The 18,666-nt window shown below is 42.0% G+C and overlaps 1 protein-coding gene across 2 annotated transcripts in view; it reads right to left on the bottom strand.

Moving 5' to 3' along the window:
* Window positions 1–18,666, bottom strand: part of KIF1B (kinesin family member 1B) — a gene marked incomplete at its 3' end in the record, with an annotated part of 68,029 nt that overhangs the window by 15,089 nt on the left and 34,274 nt on the right. The window contains exons 23-31 of one of the 2 annotated variants that reach the window (XM_080358739.1): window positions 9,851–9,947; window positions 8,979–9,127; window positions 8,203–8,381; window positions 7,950–8,087; window positions 6,947–7,195; window positions 2,584–2,702; window positions 1,167–1,252; window positions 895–1,024; window positions 394–553 (exon numbers count right to left, since the gene is read on the bottom strand). In XM_080358739.1, coding sequence (XP_080214865.1) covers window positions 394–553; window positions 895–1,024; window positions 1,167–1,252; window positions 2,584–2,702; window positions 6,947–7,195; window positions 7,950–8,087; window positions 8,203–8,381; window positions 8,979–9,127; window positions 9,851–9,947 — 1,307 coding nt within the window. Of the gene's footprint in view, window positions 1–393; window positions 554–894; window positions 1,025–1,166; window positions 1,253–2,583; window positions 2,703–6,946; window positions 7,196–7,949; window positions 8,088–8,202; window positions 8,382–8,978; window positions 9,128–9,850; window positions 9,948–16,006; window positions 17,516–18,666 lie in introns of those variants that run through there. The other variant, XM_080358740.1, reaches the window with a different exon arrangement.

Below are 18,666 nucleotides of genomic sequence, written 5' to 3'. Positions count from 1 at the left end.
TGTTCTGTGTCTTTATTATTCCCATTTTCCTTTCTCTTGCTTAAGAAACTAAGCCAAAGAACCCTTTCACTTGAGAGTACTGATTTACTTAAGGGCCACACAGCTTTCATTCCAACTGAACATATGTACAATCTAATATTGAATTCTTCACATTAAAAGCCATTATCAAGCAAAAACTTCAGCTATCTATGACTAGTCAGTTAAAGAGCCCACTCTGATTCTTAATTCCTTTCCGCAAAACCTTATTTCTCAACACCATGCTAACACAAAGCAGGCGCTGCTTGTCACAGGAATGCCAGTAACCCACATGGTGTTTTTCCCCGCTCGCCCACACTGTCACTGATTTGAAAAGCTCTCTCTATCAAAGTAATGTAAATAAGGACAGATTCTTACTTGAACTGGCAGAAAATGTCTGCGTATTCAGGAAGGATGCCGCTGGCCTGGAGCACGGTCACGCGGAAGGTGAACACACTGCCCAGTTTCAAGTGGTCACCAATCTCCTCAGTGAATCCCTCCATAGTCATCTTTCCATCCAAAGTGGCTGACTTCAAGTCTTGGGGAGACACAAACATACCACATGAAACAACTTTGGTTTTTTTAACCCTCCTTTTCTTAAAATGTTCATTCAGACAACACTTTATACCTATCAAACTTTGTTTTTCTTTTGAGCCCAAATTATTTGATGATAATCAAAAGTGCAAATACCGGGGAACAGTTTTTCTGCACAATTCCTCAAATGAAGAACTCCAGCATCTATCATACGCAACCCATCGGTTACAGCTCCCGCTACCTCTCATATTCTTGAAGGACAGTCAGAATCGCTTTCTATCACTGACTGAAAGTATCCCAGATTTCCCTTAAATTCTCCAAACCCACTCCATGTGTCTTGCTTACCCAGCTCATTCATTCTGTTGATCTCCTCTGGGGGAGTGGTAACATCTGAATTCTGTCCTTGTCCTTCCACAATTCTTAATTCTTCCAATGACAGTCCAGAGCGAGTCATTGCAACCGAAGAAAAATCACTCTGAAAAATTAAATGTAGCTCCATGTAACAGGCTCCTGAAGCTCCTGGTTTTGCCATCTCCTTCCTCCCCCACAATATTTATTCTTTTTTTAGAAGCACAAACTACTGCAAAGAAACCTCACTCCATTTTAAGACTTCTTACCTTATCAAAATACTCATTGTCGAATGAAATTTTAGCTGTGCCAGACTGTCGAATACCAGATCCATAATCTGGGGCTTCTTCATCAGCTAAAATAAAGAAAATAATATTAAAAAAATGATGGGGAGGAAAGGGAAAAACCCTCAGAGTTACTGAAATGGAAATTCTGATTACAATGGAAACCAGTCCGTAAAGCAGAAGAGGTCTCGTTCCAGTGATCCAATAACATATTAGAATAGTGCTGGAAAAAATCACAACAGAAATCTACCCATCCTGCACTCAAGTGTGGGAAAACAAGACAAGCTATGAAGTTTCACCATGAATACATTTTGGAGAATTTTGGAACCAAAAAAACTTTAATACTCATTGTGTTTATTTATTTACTTCTGATTATTATACCTGAGGTAAATTAATAAATCATAATACAACGACCCACATGGGAACGCATACTTACACTGATTCAAACTGCCATCTCACATTCTGTAGCCATAACCCAAGCAGTAACACTAGCAAAGCTTCACCAGTTTGTGCTGTGAGTTTGAGAGGCAGCACCGTCCATACAATCTATTTCATCTCTCTTTGTTAGAGTAACAACGAGGTCTGGTTAAACACCAGCTATTTCCCCCCCCCAGAAATACATGCTTGCAGGACAAATCCCAAGATTAAGAATGTATTCCGAAGCTTCTCTTAGGGACCAAGTAATGCCATGGACCTTTTTCAAGAGGTGTCTCCGGTTCAATTTCTATTAGCCATGACTCCATTTATTTGGATGGATAAATAGAGTACTTATTTGGAAATATCTGATAAATGCTAAGGAGACCAAACCAAACTAGAAACGAGACTTTTGTACACATTAAAATAGATTTTATTTCACTTGCTGTTTTAGCCCCTGCCAGAGTGATTCTTACACATCTTCAGAGTCTGAGATTTCATTACACGTTCCCATGGAGAGTGAAACTTCCAGGGTTACCCTACCTAAACAATAAAGAAACGCTGGCGGTTAGCCACTGCTGGGAAGGACATATTATGGGAAGCATCTGTGCTCTCACCAGCATGAATAAGACATGGCTATCTACCAACAGTAAAACTCGACTAGCTCACCTCATAGGAAAGGATGAAATATTAGCAGCTGACTAGTGCGCTGCAGTTAAGCTCTGGCACACATGTACCTACATGTCTCGTCTGAAAAGCTGGTAAGTCTTGGTGATTAAACCGTATGTTAAAGCAGCTTCTAAGTCTCAACGCATTTTAGTGAGGCAACAAAATGGAAAACTGCTGCTGATTCCTGTTTATGCTGTGCTGAAAGCCATCAGTTCAGGAACTTCTGTGATTAAGAACAAACATTCTTTGCATCACTAAAACTATTCAGGTCTCATATTGTACCAAGGAGTTGCAATGCAAAGCTGTCAGCGTTTCTCACCTGCTATAGCTTGCACTGCTACTCGCAGAAATCCTCGGACTTCTCCTTTCTCGCTAACAACAGCTACTCTGTGAATCAGAGGCACTGGGTACAGCAGGTTGCTCAGGTAGACGAACGCTCTGGTAAGAGGAAGGAAAGAAAACACACAGGGCATCAGGTGATCATCCACAAATCCCGCCCGCAGGGTTTGGTTGGCTGGTGGGACACTCAAATCTTCAGAGTCTACTTCACTCCAGCTACTCGGCCAGCAGTGTGGCCATGGGTGCAGATTGTGCACCAGGTGAAGCCACCAAAGGCTCTGACCCACAGCGTACCGGAGACACAGCGTTGTATTAGTGAGTTACAAAACGTACGAAGGAGACAATTTAAGATGACGCTTTTGTAAAAGGTAATTTTTAAATGTTCCACAGTTGGAGCTGTTAGCAGGATGGTAAAGTCTACTAAGGAACTACTGATTATAAAGAATTGTTGGAGTTTCTACCCCATGAGTGTAACTTGAAGTGATAAATTAGAAGGGTATTGATCTACTGTGCTCACACAGACTTAAAAATTTTACCAAATGTATTAAAACACTCTTCAAAAGTGACTGACTGAATGTTTTCTCTCTTCTATGTAGGTTTGGTAACACTGCATACAGAGTAATGAGAAATCCCTAATAAACCGTAAGTCACCTCCACTGTCTGGGAAGATTCACTGAGCGTAAGGATAGGGGAAGACCCAGAGTCTTAACAGCTAAATAGGTTTTGGAGTATTACATTTATATCTTTAAAAACTATACAAACAACAAAACACCACAACAGTATTCTGGAGCAATCGCTAAGAAATTACAGTTTACAACAGGAAAAGCAGTATTGCGGCTGCCATACGCTAACTTGTAAAGTTATATACAAGCAGGGTCTATTCTGGAACAGTAAGTTAACATGTTTTATTGTACAGATTTTTAATTAAAAGTTAGACTAACGCTATTAAGTTATTTTATGTTTCTGATATGATGGCAAAAGTTCTGAAAAACACTCTTTGGTGTGATGAGCTTGAGCAAAACTTTTAATGTTGAGAAGCGTAAGAAGTCAGAAACCGAACGGCTCTCAACAACTGGAAAAAATAGAAGGCTGTAAGTGAGCTGTTTGAGTTCAGAAAAACACTGACACGCATAGAAGTTTAACTAATAATTTTACCAGTCCTTAAAGCGACTAACCAATTATGTATGTAATTATTTATGCATATTAAATTATACTAAAGACTAGTCATTTAACTGGATTTCCTTCTTGCAGTCCTTTTTATTAGTCTTTATTATGAAGTATAATTAAATCCTCAAATTATAACTGTTACTGTTTGATATTCATAGGGCAAGTCCTGCATGACAAAAGAGGACAGAGAAATAAAGCTGTTCACTGCCTCTCAGCTGTAGAATTTATTCCGTGAACACAGCAAGACTAATAAAACTCAATTCCTTGTGCCACAACGCTCAGGACCAAAGGTCCAAAGGGTACGTGTTCCTCCTCGGGTTCAGGTGCCCACTCCCATGGATTGTCTTGAAATGACAAGTGTCAGTTGAGAACCAAAGAGACAAATACAACACTACTATAAAACAAGGTGGTGACAAAACGCAATAGAGAAGAAGATGATTAATGCGCTCTGAAGTAGCAAAACAAAAAATGAAGAAAACCATATGACAACAAAAACCAACTGCAACGTAACACTTGACTAAGATTAGGATCTAATTCCTTTTCAGTCTGCTCCGAAGGGAGGGAGGCACTGACCAAGCAGCGGAAGGCAGAAAAGACTCCACCGAAAGGAAGAAAACGGGAAGTTTACCTTTTTTTCTCTAAGAAAACATGATATGGATGGAGTTCAGGAAGGTATGCAGTTCTATGATCAACATGAAAAAACACATTTGAAGTTAAGGAGAACGGACCTTTTTCCCCAACAGAAAGGAACCTAAATAGCCTCAACTGATCTGTATACAGCAAGAGGCAGTTTCACTAACTGAGGCAAGTCATTACAGAAACCTTCCTGCTTCAAAGCCAAAGCAGTGGCAGGGAAAGCATTCACTGCATGGAAAATAAAGATGTTTTTTATTTGCATGGCTGAGTTCTGAAGCTGCTGCCCAACACATGACAAAGCAATCGGCTTGATTAGCAATTCCAATTTGGTCACCTCTGTAAAATGACAATCGCAAAGGAAAAAGATGTTTCTCATCTTCCTTAATCTCCTTCCACCCAGTCACCCAGCCCACTGGGAGCGTTTCAACTTAGAGAAGAAAAGGACATAATACAAGAAGTTTTAAGCTTCCCATGTGGCGATGAAAATGCTGGATCTCTTCTGTAGACTGGAGAGCAACAGCACGTTTGCTGTGCAGAGAAAGGAGCTGCTCTATGCAGCAATATTGCTTTCCAGTGCCTTCCCATCTGCTCCATCACGAGACAGTACCAAGGTAAGAGTGAATTATATCTTAATGTTCTCCTCCTCCTCTTGCCACGTTTGGGAGGACCCCAACTCCCCACACATCCCAGATTTCAGTGTCCCCTACACCTGAGCCCAGCAGACTGAAAGGGGGGAGCTGTATTAGCGAAAAGATTGGTGAGGTAAAATGGCATACGACAAAACCAGAAATGAAATTTAACAAACACAATTTGAAAAAAAAAAATAATAAAATAGAAAAAAAAGCAAGAGAACTCAGAATGATGATGGAGTTTTTTCAAAATAAACACGTCGATTCAAGATTTAAATAAAATATCCCATAGTACTCTCCCACCTCCCTTAAAAACATAGCAAATGATTGATATGTCACAGTATTAAATAAATCAGTCTTAAAGACAGCCCAACATGCCAGAAGAGATGTCTAAAGGGACCAGCTCTTTTTTCCTTAATAGTTATAGTACAAGCAAAAGAGTCACAGCACAGGGAGATAAGAAAAACTCTGTGATGCCCAAGGAGTCAGAGAACTACAAGACCTATTTCTCCTTCTCCTCCTCTCCTTTGTGACCTGCCTCATTATTGCTGATGACCCCCGCCTCCAGGAATTTTGGTTTTGTTATAAATTGAATGCGTCTTGGTGCTAAACAGTCCGACAGCTTTCTGCTGGCAGAACAGAACGGGAATAGAAACAGAAAGCAGCAACCAACAACTGGGAAAAAGCCATTCGGCTGTCTGCTCAGAGATAATGCAAACCAAGTGTCACTCCTCGCTACAATTTCCAAGCCAAGCAGAGCTCCCATTATGTGCAGCACACATGCTTCAGGCCACTACCCGTAATCGCCGATAGACACAGGGCTCAGTATTCTCTTTAACACACAGAAATGGGAAGCAAGTTGTGTCATTGCCAGGAAGCACAACTGCCTCCATTATCCACCGTATTTGCTCAGCTTGTGCTGTGCTTCCTGAGGAGTTTGTGAAATGAAGGTGAATAGCTTGACTTTTTCCCAAGCACCGCAGGTCGTGCTCTGAAAGCCCATGCACCGCGGGACAGCGCGCCGAGCCTGCCAGCGCTGCCACAAAACACCGTCCCAGCCATTGCCGCTCTAACTCCCTGACTTGAACCACCTCCGAGCCAGCTTTGCCAAACTGACTCTTGTGGATCACATTATCCCAAAAGAATTCAATCTTACAAAACACATTATCAGACATGGCAGCTAAGGGTGCAAATTCACAGAGAACAAAGAGGAGTAATGCAATTTCTTGCACCTTTAGTAACTGTGATTTTTGTTTCAAAGACTAGATTAAGGAAGTTCCAAGTTTTAGGCACAACTTGTAAATAGTTCCACTAAAGACAAAGAATGAGGTTTGACAATACAGCTAAGCTGATCTAAAAGCTTGATAGAAGACTGACAAACCCAGTACTCCATTTTTACAAATAATACAATCAAGCTTCTTGCATTCGAAGAAACTGCAAAAAGATCCTGCCTTCCTGACCGTCCTTGCTTACAGACACAGAAAAGGATGAAGCCAAGCTCTGGTCCCTTCTCCTTTGTTCTGTCCTTCTGCCAGCCATGCAGTCTTACCCCTCTTTTGTACAACACCGTGGTAACCACTCCCCTTACGGTGTTAACAAGCGGATTGGCTTACAGACTGGTCAAACAAGCAAAGAAACCATCACTAGGGGAGTGGGAGCAGAAGAGAGGAGAGCAGAGTCTTGCATTGTTGCATCTAAGGGTTATTTTCTCCATTATTATTTAGGTTTCATGGCCTCTGACATGGGAATTTAAAACAATGTTACCCTACGCTCATTCTCTGGCAATTCCAATTTATGTATATAGGTATTTTGGCTGGCTTAAGAGATACTCTATGCAGTACAAGGCAAAGCCATTGCAGCCTACAGCAAGAGCTGGTCCCTTTTGGCCATTCTCACAGTAACCTCACCAACCTTCCCACTAAAATGAACCAAGGGGATCGGTCGTAAAACGGGTCGCGCCCATCATTGAAGAGGTCTGATCCCTCTTCGGTTCCAGCGTCGGAGCCGGTATCATCCACAAAGGCCTCATCATCAAAGTCCTCCATCTCATCCTGCTGCTCGTCAGCCAGTTCAGTGATGTCGGAGTCGGCCGTGGAGAAAGTGGGGGAGGGCGTGCGATCGGCAAGGCGCTCGTTCACGCAGCCGTGGAATATGGGGGAGCTAGATATCAGTTAACGGAATACCGATTAACAGAGTGAGGGGAGAGAAGAAAGCTTCATTTAACAGCCGTCTGTTGCCATCAACACAGAGACCACCTGAACAACAAGAAAAGGCTTCAGACCATCTGGACTGCAACGAAACGTAAGGGAAGGGATTGCGCAACAAAATCAGGAATAAGAACGTCCTTGAACTGAGCAGAAAGCAAATGAGAAATGAATATAAACATGGCCAGACGTACAGATATTGAGAGCACATCTACTTCTCAGAGCTACAACTCTTGTTTCCAACGTGTAGCATTTTTGTAAATAAAAATATTGCGAAGGTGCAGCAGACATCAGGAAATATTAAAGAATCCCATCGGGTGTTAGGTGTTTCTAAAGGGTATGACCAAACCATTTGAACCACACAGGTAAGTAAGGCCCTGTGCCACTGTTTCCCTCAGCTTCCAGTGTCCTTCGTATTCCCACAGCTGTGCTGCAGTGACTTCAGACAGCATTAGCCAGCTACCTTTTCTTAAAGCTAAACTTATAACTTACTAAGGGATCAGTCAAACCAGATCCTACAAGATTACACCAGAACTGGCAACATTCTGAAGAGCATTTTCTGCTCTTCATTATATTCTAAGTGAGAAATCCCTGAAAGACACCACACACAACTAACGCTAGCGGCCACAGGGTTTATAACCACATCCTAAGTTCATCCACAACCGACCAGAGTTACCAGTGACCCAACAGTTGAGATGATTGTCACATACCTTCCAACCAGCTTAAACCAATGAAACCGATCGTAAAAGGGGTCGCTGCCCGTCATTGTGCTTTCACCGTCATCCTGCGCATTCGACGCCATTTCCCCAGCCCTGTCGTACATCTCGCGCATCAGGTCCAACCTCTGCCTGCATAGAAGAAAGCGCGATTTAAGAATTAACAGGGAGTGAATAACAACAGTAGACAATGCAACGTGGAGTACACTGATGTAAGGAAGTCTGTTCTCCAGTAATATTTACATACTTGAGTTTTTCTAGGGACCAGTAATGCGTTGCTCCGTTCTTCAGATCCTGGACCTCCACAGCTACCACTGTGCGGGGGAAAGGTCTGTTGTCCCGGGTCTTCTCCAGCTCAGGGGGCAACAGCTCTGGTGGCAGCGGTGAGTAGAGGGTGTCTGTCAGCAGGACAAACTGAAACTGCACCTGGATGGAAACACAGAAATTACTTTAGCTCTGAGAAGTCAGATATCAGCATCACAAAGGAGACAGAGACCTAACCCAAAGCAACACATGAAGCCAGTTCAACTTTCGCCTCTGTGAATAGATTCTGGGGTTTTTTTAATGTCTGGGGTTTTTTTTCCCCCCTCAAAATGGCATCAAACATTTTACAGCTCAGAACATGCATCTTGCCTTCATTACCACAGCTGGCAGAGGTCTGGAAAACCACAGACCCAGCAGATTCTGCAGCACTCGCTTCTCTTGATAAGACAAATGACCACATGAAGTTAAAAGCAAAAAGGAAAAGACAGGGCCCTGGAGAGATGTACACGTGCTTATGATATTGACAGGAACAGCATAAGGGAAACGAAGAAGAGGAGCATCTATCAACCAGATTTGCACGGGATGATCATTCAGAAGTCTGAGTCAGAGACTCCTGATTTCCCAAACTCTTTTAAAGTCCAAACTATCAAGCAAGAGACACATAACTTTAAAGACTGCAAGTAACTCTGTTTGAAGCACAATGATGCAGTCAAAACTGATGAGTCAGAAAACTCAAAAAGCTACTCTGTATGTCCCTACCTTTTTCTTTAACTCTACGCTGATTGCGTTGGCCTCTTTCAGATACACTGCATTTCCCCAGAGCTGGTCCCTCAGGGAAGTAAACTGGTGACATTTCCACTTCCTGAAAGCCCACTGTGCGAGTTCGTACTCATGGCGTGTCCAGGGCACTAGGACAGAGAAACAGAGAAATCAAACACTGTGGCTTCTTCCCTAAACCACCCCTGCAGTATCTAACACTGCTGCTGTGTCGCCAGGTTCTCAACACCTTTGCTGGAAGAGAAGAGCAGAAACTTGAATTTTTATGATTCAGTGAGGAAAAACTGGATCCAAACATCCTCACCACTCTTGTTACTGAACAGAGAAAACAAGATAGATTCTATTCCTATGACTTTAAATTACTCATTACAGCCAAACGCTGAGACAGTGGAATGAAAGCAAGTATTACAGGAATAATAAGCTCTATAATAAACTCTGTCCACTGTCCAGAAATGGGGTTATCCAGACATGTCACGGCATGAAGTCTAAGAATTCCTACCAAGAAAAGAAACTGCAAAGTCAAAACAAGCCAACGGTATCATTTTGGTTTGACATTCAAACGCCATTAGTGACAAGAAAAGACAGATTCCTTCCAATTCAGGACCACCAAATCAAATACTGTAGTTAAACTAACATATTTCATGTATCAATTGAATTTGGGGATTTATATCTACTGTTTATGTGGAACTTATTCTAATCCTAGGCACTTTACATCTCCGTGCTGTGAGGATTACGGATAAGAAGTTATTGTTTCACACCTTTCCAAAGCGAGTTTTCTATCTGTTGTGAAGATACTAGAGCAACTATTCCTTTAGGCTTGGCTGTAGCCAAATTATTTTCAGCTTCCAACTCACCTTCTTCTTCTTCTTCCTCTTCCTCCTCGGTTGTTTCAGCTGCCAGGGATCGTGTCTCTACCTGCTTCTGTAAGGCCTGCAGTTTACTCTCATAGTCCTGCGGGGAGAGAGGAGAAACCGTGTAGGAGGACAGACAAAAGCCAGGAGAGCAGCGAAGAGAGACTCACACCTCAGAGTGACAGACACAACAAATACATAGAGACATCTCCATCAACGCTCAGAGGTCACACCGACATCTGTCCTTGAAAGAGATGACAGCGGCTGGTACAATTAAGATAGCAGCGTTGCTTTTTAAAATCATCACACATACATGCTCAGTGTCTGTAAGATGGAAAGGTTTAGGAAAAAAGGGATTTGGGGGGACCTGCTTGCTGCTTTTAGGGAGGTAGCAAAGAGGCAGAAATAGAGAAAATACAGACATAAGTTTAAAAGAGGATGATTATTCATCTTCATTTTCTCAAACAGAAGTATTAACAGCACCACTGATTTGCCTTTTGATACGAAAAAATTCATTTCAGATTTTAGAAAAAGACATTTTGTTTTCAATTGACTTTTCCTCTTGGGATGTAAGTATCGCGCTCTCACACACGTATTTCACCTGTCAGGAGGTGAACAAAACTCCACCGCCTTGGCAAGTGGGCAGAGAAGCCTGTGCAGGTCTCCCCACAAGGAGCACTTCAACAATACCTTCTGCTCTTGGAGCATTTTCCTCCTGTCCAGCATAATCATGCTTTGAAAGAAATGCTGCTAAGACCTAGAGACCCTTGGATTATTTGCTGGTAAAACAAATACAAATTCAAGATATTTAGAACAGACACAGTCACTGTGCTTCAGGTCTCAAGAGCCTCTCTCGTTACTGTATTTGATTATTTGAAGATAATCCTTTGCGCACATTACACAAATTAAACTGGCTTCCTTCTCTCTTCCACAGCTCCAAACGTTAAAATTCTTCTCCAGGAATGCATTCAGAAGTCTAACAGCCCTATACAAGGAAAGCTTTACACTCTCCTCCCATCCTATTTAAGCATCCCATCTCAACAGCTACAGGACTTTGGTTTCATACAGCCAAGTATCGTACTTAATACTGCCACAATGCGATTGTGGCAAATTTAAGACAGGAGATAAAGCTGAAGTTTGCTCCTTTAAGTTTATAAGGAAGATTTCCTGGAGGTAGCATTAAAAACCAGGAGCTACACCCTGAGAAACAACCACCTCAAAGTGCGGAATTTTCAATACCATTAATTCAATACCCAGAACCTTTAGGGAGAGAAAACAGAACTATTAAAGGTATACGGTCTTTGTATGAGTGCTGCATTTTAATTATCTGGTTTCCTCTTGAAATTGTATTCAGTTAAAATGTTCCTCCTTCTTCCTTTGTGTCTCCTCCATTCACTCTAAGGTGGCTCCATACTGACAGTGTAAGGAAACGTCAGCCCAGCAGCAAAACAACTACAGATAAAACAAACATATGTGCTTTCTTTTGATATTCCTTCTGAAATTCATGATTCACCAAAAAACTATTCTAGACTCACTAAGGAAGTTTCAGACTTACCCATAGTTTTGAAATACCCAGTGTACTCTTAAAGACTCGTTAACATAAAGGCGCTCTCTCTGATATTTTCCCCCATCTGTGTAAATAACACTATTACATCTGAAACCAAGATTAAACAGGTCAGATGTGAAGTGGCAGAAATAAGCTTCTCTTATTCCACTGAAAGGCAAAATAACTGATCTTCCTGTAGTCTGAAGAAGATAATCTCAGGGTTTTATTCTGAGCGGCTAGATTGTAGAAATAAAGAAAGGAAAAGCTCTTTGAGTAGTGTTTAAGGAGAAACTTGGATCAGATTCTTTTGGGGAAACTGAAAAGCTGCAGAGGGACGAGTCAAAACTCAGGAGTATTTCACTGCGGGAATTCCACTTCCAGCACGAAAACCCAGGCACACTAAAGTCACGCAAACCAAAGACCTGCTCCTTGTCTTCTCTACCTGTGAGCCAGGTATCTTCTGTACATTTAAATACCTAGATAAAGGAAAGTTTAACATATGCAGACACTTTTTATTGAGTCCACACTAACACCACACACTCAGACTAGGCCAGGCTTTGCATGAACAGACTGGACCAGCATCTTAAGCAGAACACGGTACCACAACAACTTTGAATCTTTGGTCTATGTGATGTCTGTAAAGCTGTATGTCTGTAGTGTATGTGATTCCCTCCTGCATTTAAGGTATATAAAATAGTCAGTTTCCTTTGTCTTCACTGAGCAAACAGAGAACAACCAGCTCTGTGTTTTCTTCCAGAATTTAAACAAACAGCACACGGGATGATACAGCACTGAAGACAAGTATGGTTTGTATCCCCTTGCACTATAAAAAGCTTCTTTTTAAAAAGAAAAAAATAAACTATGCAACAGTAGACACAAATCCACATAGGTTGCTTTTCATGTTACGTAACAGTAGAAAAATCAGGGTGAATGGACTTAAAATAATCAGACTGAGGGACAATTAAAGAAACCTCTTCAACTCTGCAAGAAAAACTTCAACCCCAAGAAGAAAATAAACTCAGGACAAGCCTACAAGAAAGTTTCATTTCCATTTCACTGACACAAGTCTGACACTTACAAGAGTATTTCATAGTTTATTGAAAGAGCACTTGTTACAATACAAACCAGTTCTGCTTTTGCTCTTACGACAATCCAAAACTTGGTTTTTCTTTAACAATGTACAGATCTGAAAATCTCATTGAATTCAAAGGCAGCTCACTGCTTTCTTTACAGTACAAATGGGTACACAGCATAGATTTCTCATGTGGCAGCTCCTGAAGTGGTTCAATGGGAAGTATCCGAGGCAAATTCCAACATATAAAGGATCAAGAACAAAGTTCAACATATAAAGGACAAACAGTGAGGGAGATATTGAAACTATGCTGAATGTACTGACAAAAATAGCATCCTCTAATTTGACAGATCCTTCAATTCGAGAAAGGACGTTGAAGTCAATCAGAGGAGCATTAGTGGCACGTGTTCCCCCACCTCCCAAACCCGCGGGGCCCCGCTGGGTCCCAAAGGCTGTTTATGAAAGCACGGCTAAGGCACAGGGCGGGCAGAGGCAGCACATCAGCACCTGAAAGTGGCAATTCAGCTCCCTAGAACAGCACTCCGGTCATGGATGCCACATCCCCATCACCATGAAAGCCTTTTCACACCGGCTGCTCCAGAAGCAGCGGATCGTTAATTGCTAACTGTTCGTTAGCTCCATGAACACAGAATTTGGAGTGAGAGGTGTGCGTATTTCTGAACATAGTGCAAGGAGATCCTCAAGTTCTCACACTGCTTCCCCTACCAGATGAGACACTGCACTGTAATTAACATTCAGTTCCTAAAGTGGGCAATTATTTTTATAGGACTTTCCCCCCCCATCCCCGCCATCAAGTTTCACTTTGTAAAATCCTCAAAAAATCCAGGAAAAAAGCTGCTTCCTCTGGGTTCCATTTTGACACTGACTATCCTTTTCCTTTCCTTGTCAAACCAGAATATGCAGGGTTGTTTTCTAGTGCTTCACTAGAACAGTGGGGTAAGAACCTATTGTCACCACCACCACCCAGGCATTTACAGATATTTCTTCCCAGATTTTTAAGCTGAAATAAGTTGGCAAAAACATTTTAGTGTCTGTCATTAAAACATCAAGTAGCAGGATTTTTTTTAATCTCATGTCAGTATTTGTAGTTGCATGGACGTCAAAATTACTCCATGTTCAACCACGTGGTGATTTCACACCGGCAGCCAAAATCCTCAACAAAAATGGGACAGGAGATCAAATTGGTTCGGCCTTTTTAGGACCTGACCCATGCAGACTGACTCTGGCTCACATAGCCCTACACAATTGAGAGGATTTTCCTGACCACGCTTCAACAGAGTTCAAGCCTTTCTGAGGATATGAAAGAACTCGTTCCTCTTGATATGCACAAAGTGCAATGCGCTGCTAAAACACGATTCTAAAATAAAGGCAAGAGCAAAACACTACTTGCAGTCCAAAACGCATTTTGCAATTCTGACTCAAGCTCAAAGAAAGTATTGCTCATCCACAAGGCTTCTTTTCTTTAAGAATCAAGACTTTTTTGGACATGAGGCTTTATTTCCTTCATTCAAGTAGGCCAAAGCAGGAGACAAATGCCAGTTCCAAAGCCATATTTGGACGCAGAATTAAACCTGCCACTACAAAAAAATAAAGTCCAACATGATGGGACCGGCTGATTCTTTTAGGACAGTCAGAGGACTGACTTTCCTCCATCAGAGGGCAAGTATCCTATCAGCAACACATGTGCAGAGACTTCAGAGTTGACACTCGATTAATGAAGCAGTAAATGGTGTGTGGTTGCCACTTACCACACGTTGCAACCAGCAGCTACACCATGCACAGCTGGGCAGGGCGAGGGGCGCGCAGGACCAGGACAGCAAACAAAACTAAGGTGGAAAGTAAGCTGGAGGCATTTCCTACTCATCTACAGCTATGCTGAAACACGCAGAAGTAACCATTACCACAAGGGCTTATATTTTAATCAAGAAATAAGCAACCTCAAGTAAATTAAGGATATTTGTGCAAAATGGCACAAATCACATAACTGTACAGATACACTGCAAAGCGGACCTATCTTACCACATGTGGCCAACGTTGGTGGTAGAATTGCCTTCAAGTTAAATTTATAAGCAAAATAAGTCCTCAAAGCTTTAGATTGGCTTATACTTAAGTCCACAGATTTTTACAAGTAAGCATGATTTTGTTTTGCACTTTAAGAAACTCAGAAAGAATAAAGTGTATCATTAAAATTGGGACTCTCCAAGTGAGAGAAACCCCCAAATTCATAAGGCCTATTCCTTTATCAATAGTTTTGCTGTAATTTGTTTGAAACTATCTGAAGTAGGGATTACAAGCATTTGTTTTGTGGCGAATCACCTGCGAGTATAGACCTCTTCAGATTAAAATAGATACTAGACTTTTTAAACTTTCATTTTGAGTGTCAGGAGAAGGAAAAGGAATCTCCCCAAAGTGACCTTCTCCTCTATTAAACAAGTCTTGAAATAAGGGTTTAATCCAAGACCAGAGGCACTAACATGAGGTATCACATTAAGATGAAACAGTTCAATTCTCCTATCTCGGAGGAGAATTCAGCCAAAGTAGCGATATCTAGATCTTCAGAACTGTTTCGACAACATCTCCCAGGCTCATGCCCGAGAAAGCTGAAAACATAAAATAAGAATTAGCTTTTTGAGGCTTCTTCGTGAACCAGAATGTCAAAAAACCCTAGTTCCTTTCAAACAACCTCTGTAGAATAATTAAAACTATTATATTTAGAAATACAATGGGAATTAGAAAAAGCTTATTTCCAAAGTATTGCTTCAGAAATATATATATTTCTTGACATAATATTCCATTCAGGCAGGTTCAGCTGTCACAGCGATTTCATACCAGTCATTATGAACTTAAGCAGAAGGGATAAAAAACCATCTACTCAGGGAGTAGGAGTGTTGTGACCCAATAGCTCTTCTGAATTTCTCTATATAAAAGCCACATATCTTGTCAGTCGACAACTTTTGGTTTATCGATTATTATTATTATTATTAAGAGTTCGAGTTAAGAGTGGAAAATACTGTTCTGAAGAGCCAGATCAATTTAAAACCAGATGGCAAGTTTACTTATTGCTAAGAAAAAGGTCACAAGAAACATTCAATGCTCTAAACTAAATTCCTCTTTTGATTGTCTACATAAAACACAGGAGGAAGGTAGCACTTGGTAAGTTCCAGATAATATTTTCAGCATTAGAAAAATACTCCAAGACACACAAAAAAACCCTGGTAAATGAGCTGGCAGGGAAGTTCTCCCTCCACATCCTTCCCTCCCAGGCTTCTAGTCTATGAAAAAAGTTCTTACAATTTTTCAGAGTGTTCTTCCAATCGATGTTGTTAAAACCGCAACAATAGCCACATGCAAACGGACCGGGCTGAAGGGCCAGTACCTTGTGTTTGTATAGCGAATTACTCAAGTTCTACCTGGCCAAACAAACCCCAAGACACAAAAGCAAAGCCAATCCTGGCTGTTCCTTAACGACAAGCCAGCATTGCCCCCGCTTCCCTCCCCCAGACTGCTCTCGGCCAACTCATCATACGGTCGTTTCTCTGCCCGCTTTGAGGTTGGGTGCTGAGAATTGGCGCCTCATCCGTGGGGGCGTCACAAACTGGTTATAGTGGTTAGGCCGGTCAGTCTGTTTTGGGTGGGAGCTGGCGGCGCTGCCTTCTGCGCCGCCTCCGCTGCCGTGGCCGCAGTAGGGCTGGCGGTGCTGGTGGATGTGGCGTTTTTGCTGGAAAGTCTGCAGGTCCGGGTTCTGCTGCCCGCTGTACGAGTGCAACGATTCAGACGAGCCCGACGTCTGACGCCGCAGACTTTTCTGAGAGCCGTTATTGAGAGAATTGCTTCTCCAGCGCAACTGAGGCGACGGCGGCTGCTGGGGGCTTGGCTGTGGCTGAGCGTTTAACTGCTGCCTGTTAATTTGGATATTATCTTGATTTCTCTGGGGACCATAAAGATTCCAGAGCTGCTGAGGGTCTTTAGAAGCAGCTTTACTTTCTTTTTCTTTGTTTTCATCTTTGTTCTTATCATCTTCTTTTGGAATTCTAACCTCTATAACTTCATCCTCTGTGATAATTATATGGGTGCCTGGACTCCACGAGTTCCTATGTTTGGGATTGCTTTTGAAAGGAAAGCGGGGCTTGCGATTTTCAGGTGGAATAAAACGGTGAGGCATGTTTTGTCGACGAAGCTGTTTCGCTATTTCCTGCTGCTGCAGATTTTTAAATCTAATCTGTTCCTGCCTCATCCAACGTAATCGCCCACGTCTGAAAGCTGGATCACCTGCCATTAGCTGAGAAACACGCTCCTCTTTAGCGAGATCATCATTCTCGCTTCTTTTTAAGTCATCCGCGGGTTTCTTATCCACATCCACCACACCAGCAGAGTTTGGAGACTTAGCATTAGCTGTGGTCGACTGAGCTTTCTCTGGAGACCCTATCAGAGGTAAAACCTTCTCCATTTTTAGCATCTTATTTCTAAGAACTTTTATTTCTTCATCCTTCATGTTGTTCTGCTTCTTCACTTCTTGCAAAATATCTTCCAATTTGTCTATATGCACCTTAAGGTCATCCACGTCAGTTATTCCTTTCCCATTGGCCATAACATCTTCAATTTTCTCATCTCCGACTCCTACTGTATCCCAGACATCCCGAGCAACAGCTCGCCAGGATTCGCGCTCATTCGGATCTTTTTTCCCATACATGGCACAAAGCTCTTTCATTTTAACAATGGCCAGAGCCTCAATCTCCTGCCTAGTGTGCCTGAAGTCATTGAGCGCTACCTCATAGCAAATCTCTTTCACAGCCTGAATCTTTAGGTCAGAGATGGTAACCCACTTGGAGTCTTTGCTAAGGCGTCGCCGCTGGGGTATCTGGTACATTTTAATAGGCTCTCGCTTCTTCCCACTGCTGGGGAGGCCACACTTTTTTACAATGGTTTGGAGCTTGCTGGGGGGCAGCTTCTCTCTCAGGGAAGTGATCAGTCTCCAACTCTCCTCACACGATCTCTTGTCCGAATCATCCCCACTATCAGAGTCCGCATCCTTTGGAAAAACAAAAATCAAGAAGTGGCCCCAAAATAACCAAAATTAAAATTGTAAGAAAATGGAAAAGCTAAACAAGAAGTAGCAGGCAAAGAAAACTAAATGAAAAAAAAAAAAACAAAATAGAACAAGTGATAAGGAAGTCCCTGAAGACTGAGTGTTAGGACATTAAAGAGGTATCTTCAAGAGTCATGGACTGTCAAAATTGGAGCTCTTCACTAAATTAAGATTAACATTACATTTAAAAGTCTTGTCATCTCAAAATAGCAGATAATCTAAATTCTTCCCTCCCAATGCCTTCCAAAATCTTTAAATAGAACAACTAAAACCAAGTTCCTGATTAAAAACAAACGAAAAACCAAGTGTAAACTGCACTTCACACATGCTACAGAGACATGCACATCCCCGCCACACACATTTGCCTTGGTCAGTGCTGTTGCTTCCTTCAGCAAATCCTCCCCAGGTGGGTGAACACAACAGCCAGAGGAGATGTCATGAGCAGCCAGAGTAAGTCGTGTTAACACTGGTTAGTAACGTTGCACGTGTTGCAGGGATGCTCAAGTTTAGAATCCACTTCACTACAACAGCAGCCAGAGAAGTGTTAGACGATAAGAAAAAACGAAACAGAAGCAGCCGAAAGGTTCAATGTTAAAAGGACTGTAAGTGCCGCTATGACAGGTGAAGACAGTGGCTCATACTCCAAGACTTGCTACAAGCTAAAAGGATTTCCAGAATCGGAGTTTCAGAGGTGGGTTGTGCCTTGGGGTTTTTTTTCCTCCCCATTTGTCACCTTGTTGCTTAGTTTAAAGGAAAAGAAAGCATTAACAGTCTTGTCTGTCCACAGAATGAGTTTCACAAGAACGTAGCAGTAATGTCTTTTTTTTTCCTCCTGCCAATTATTTTAATGTGAATTTTCTATTTGATATCCTTGATTTGTCTTCTTCTCAAACCCTAGAGCCTGGAGCTTCGACACACTTGCTAAGAGTTACGCATGTTCTGCTTCTTCAAGGTTTGCACCTTTTGCTAAATGATTTGTAATGAGCAGTGCTTCAGGTTTCCATATACTGGGATGTCTGTCCAGGTGTACTGCCAGCAGTTTAGGGTATCCGTCACTGCTTACTGCAACTGGGAATTCAAGTCAGATCACTTTT

Source organism: Nesoenas mayeri, assembly GCF_963082525.1.
Source record: "Nesoenas mayeri genome assembly, chromosome: 24".
Classification (NCBI taxonomy): domain Eukaryota; kingdom Metazoa; phylum Chordata; class Aves; order Columbiformes; family Columbidae; genus Nesoenas; species Nesoenas mayeri.
Note: the sequence above shows the minus strand (reverse complement) of the source record. Positions and strands in the feature narration are given on the sequence as shown.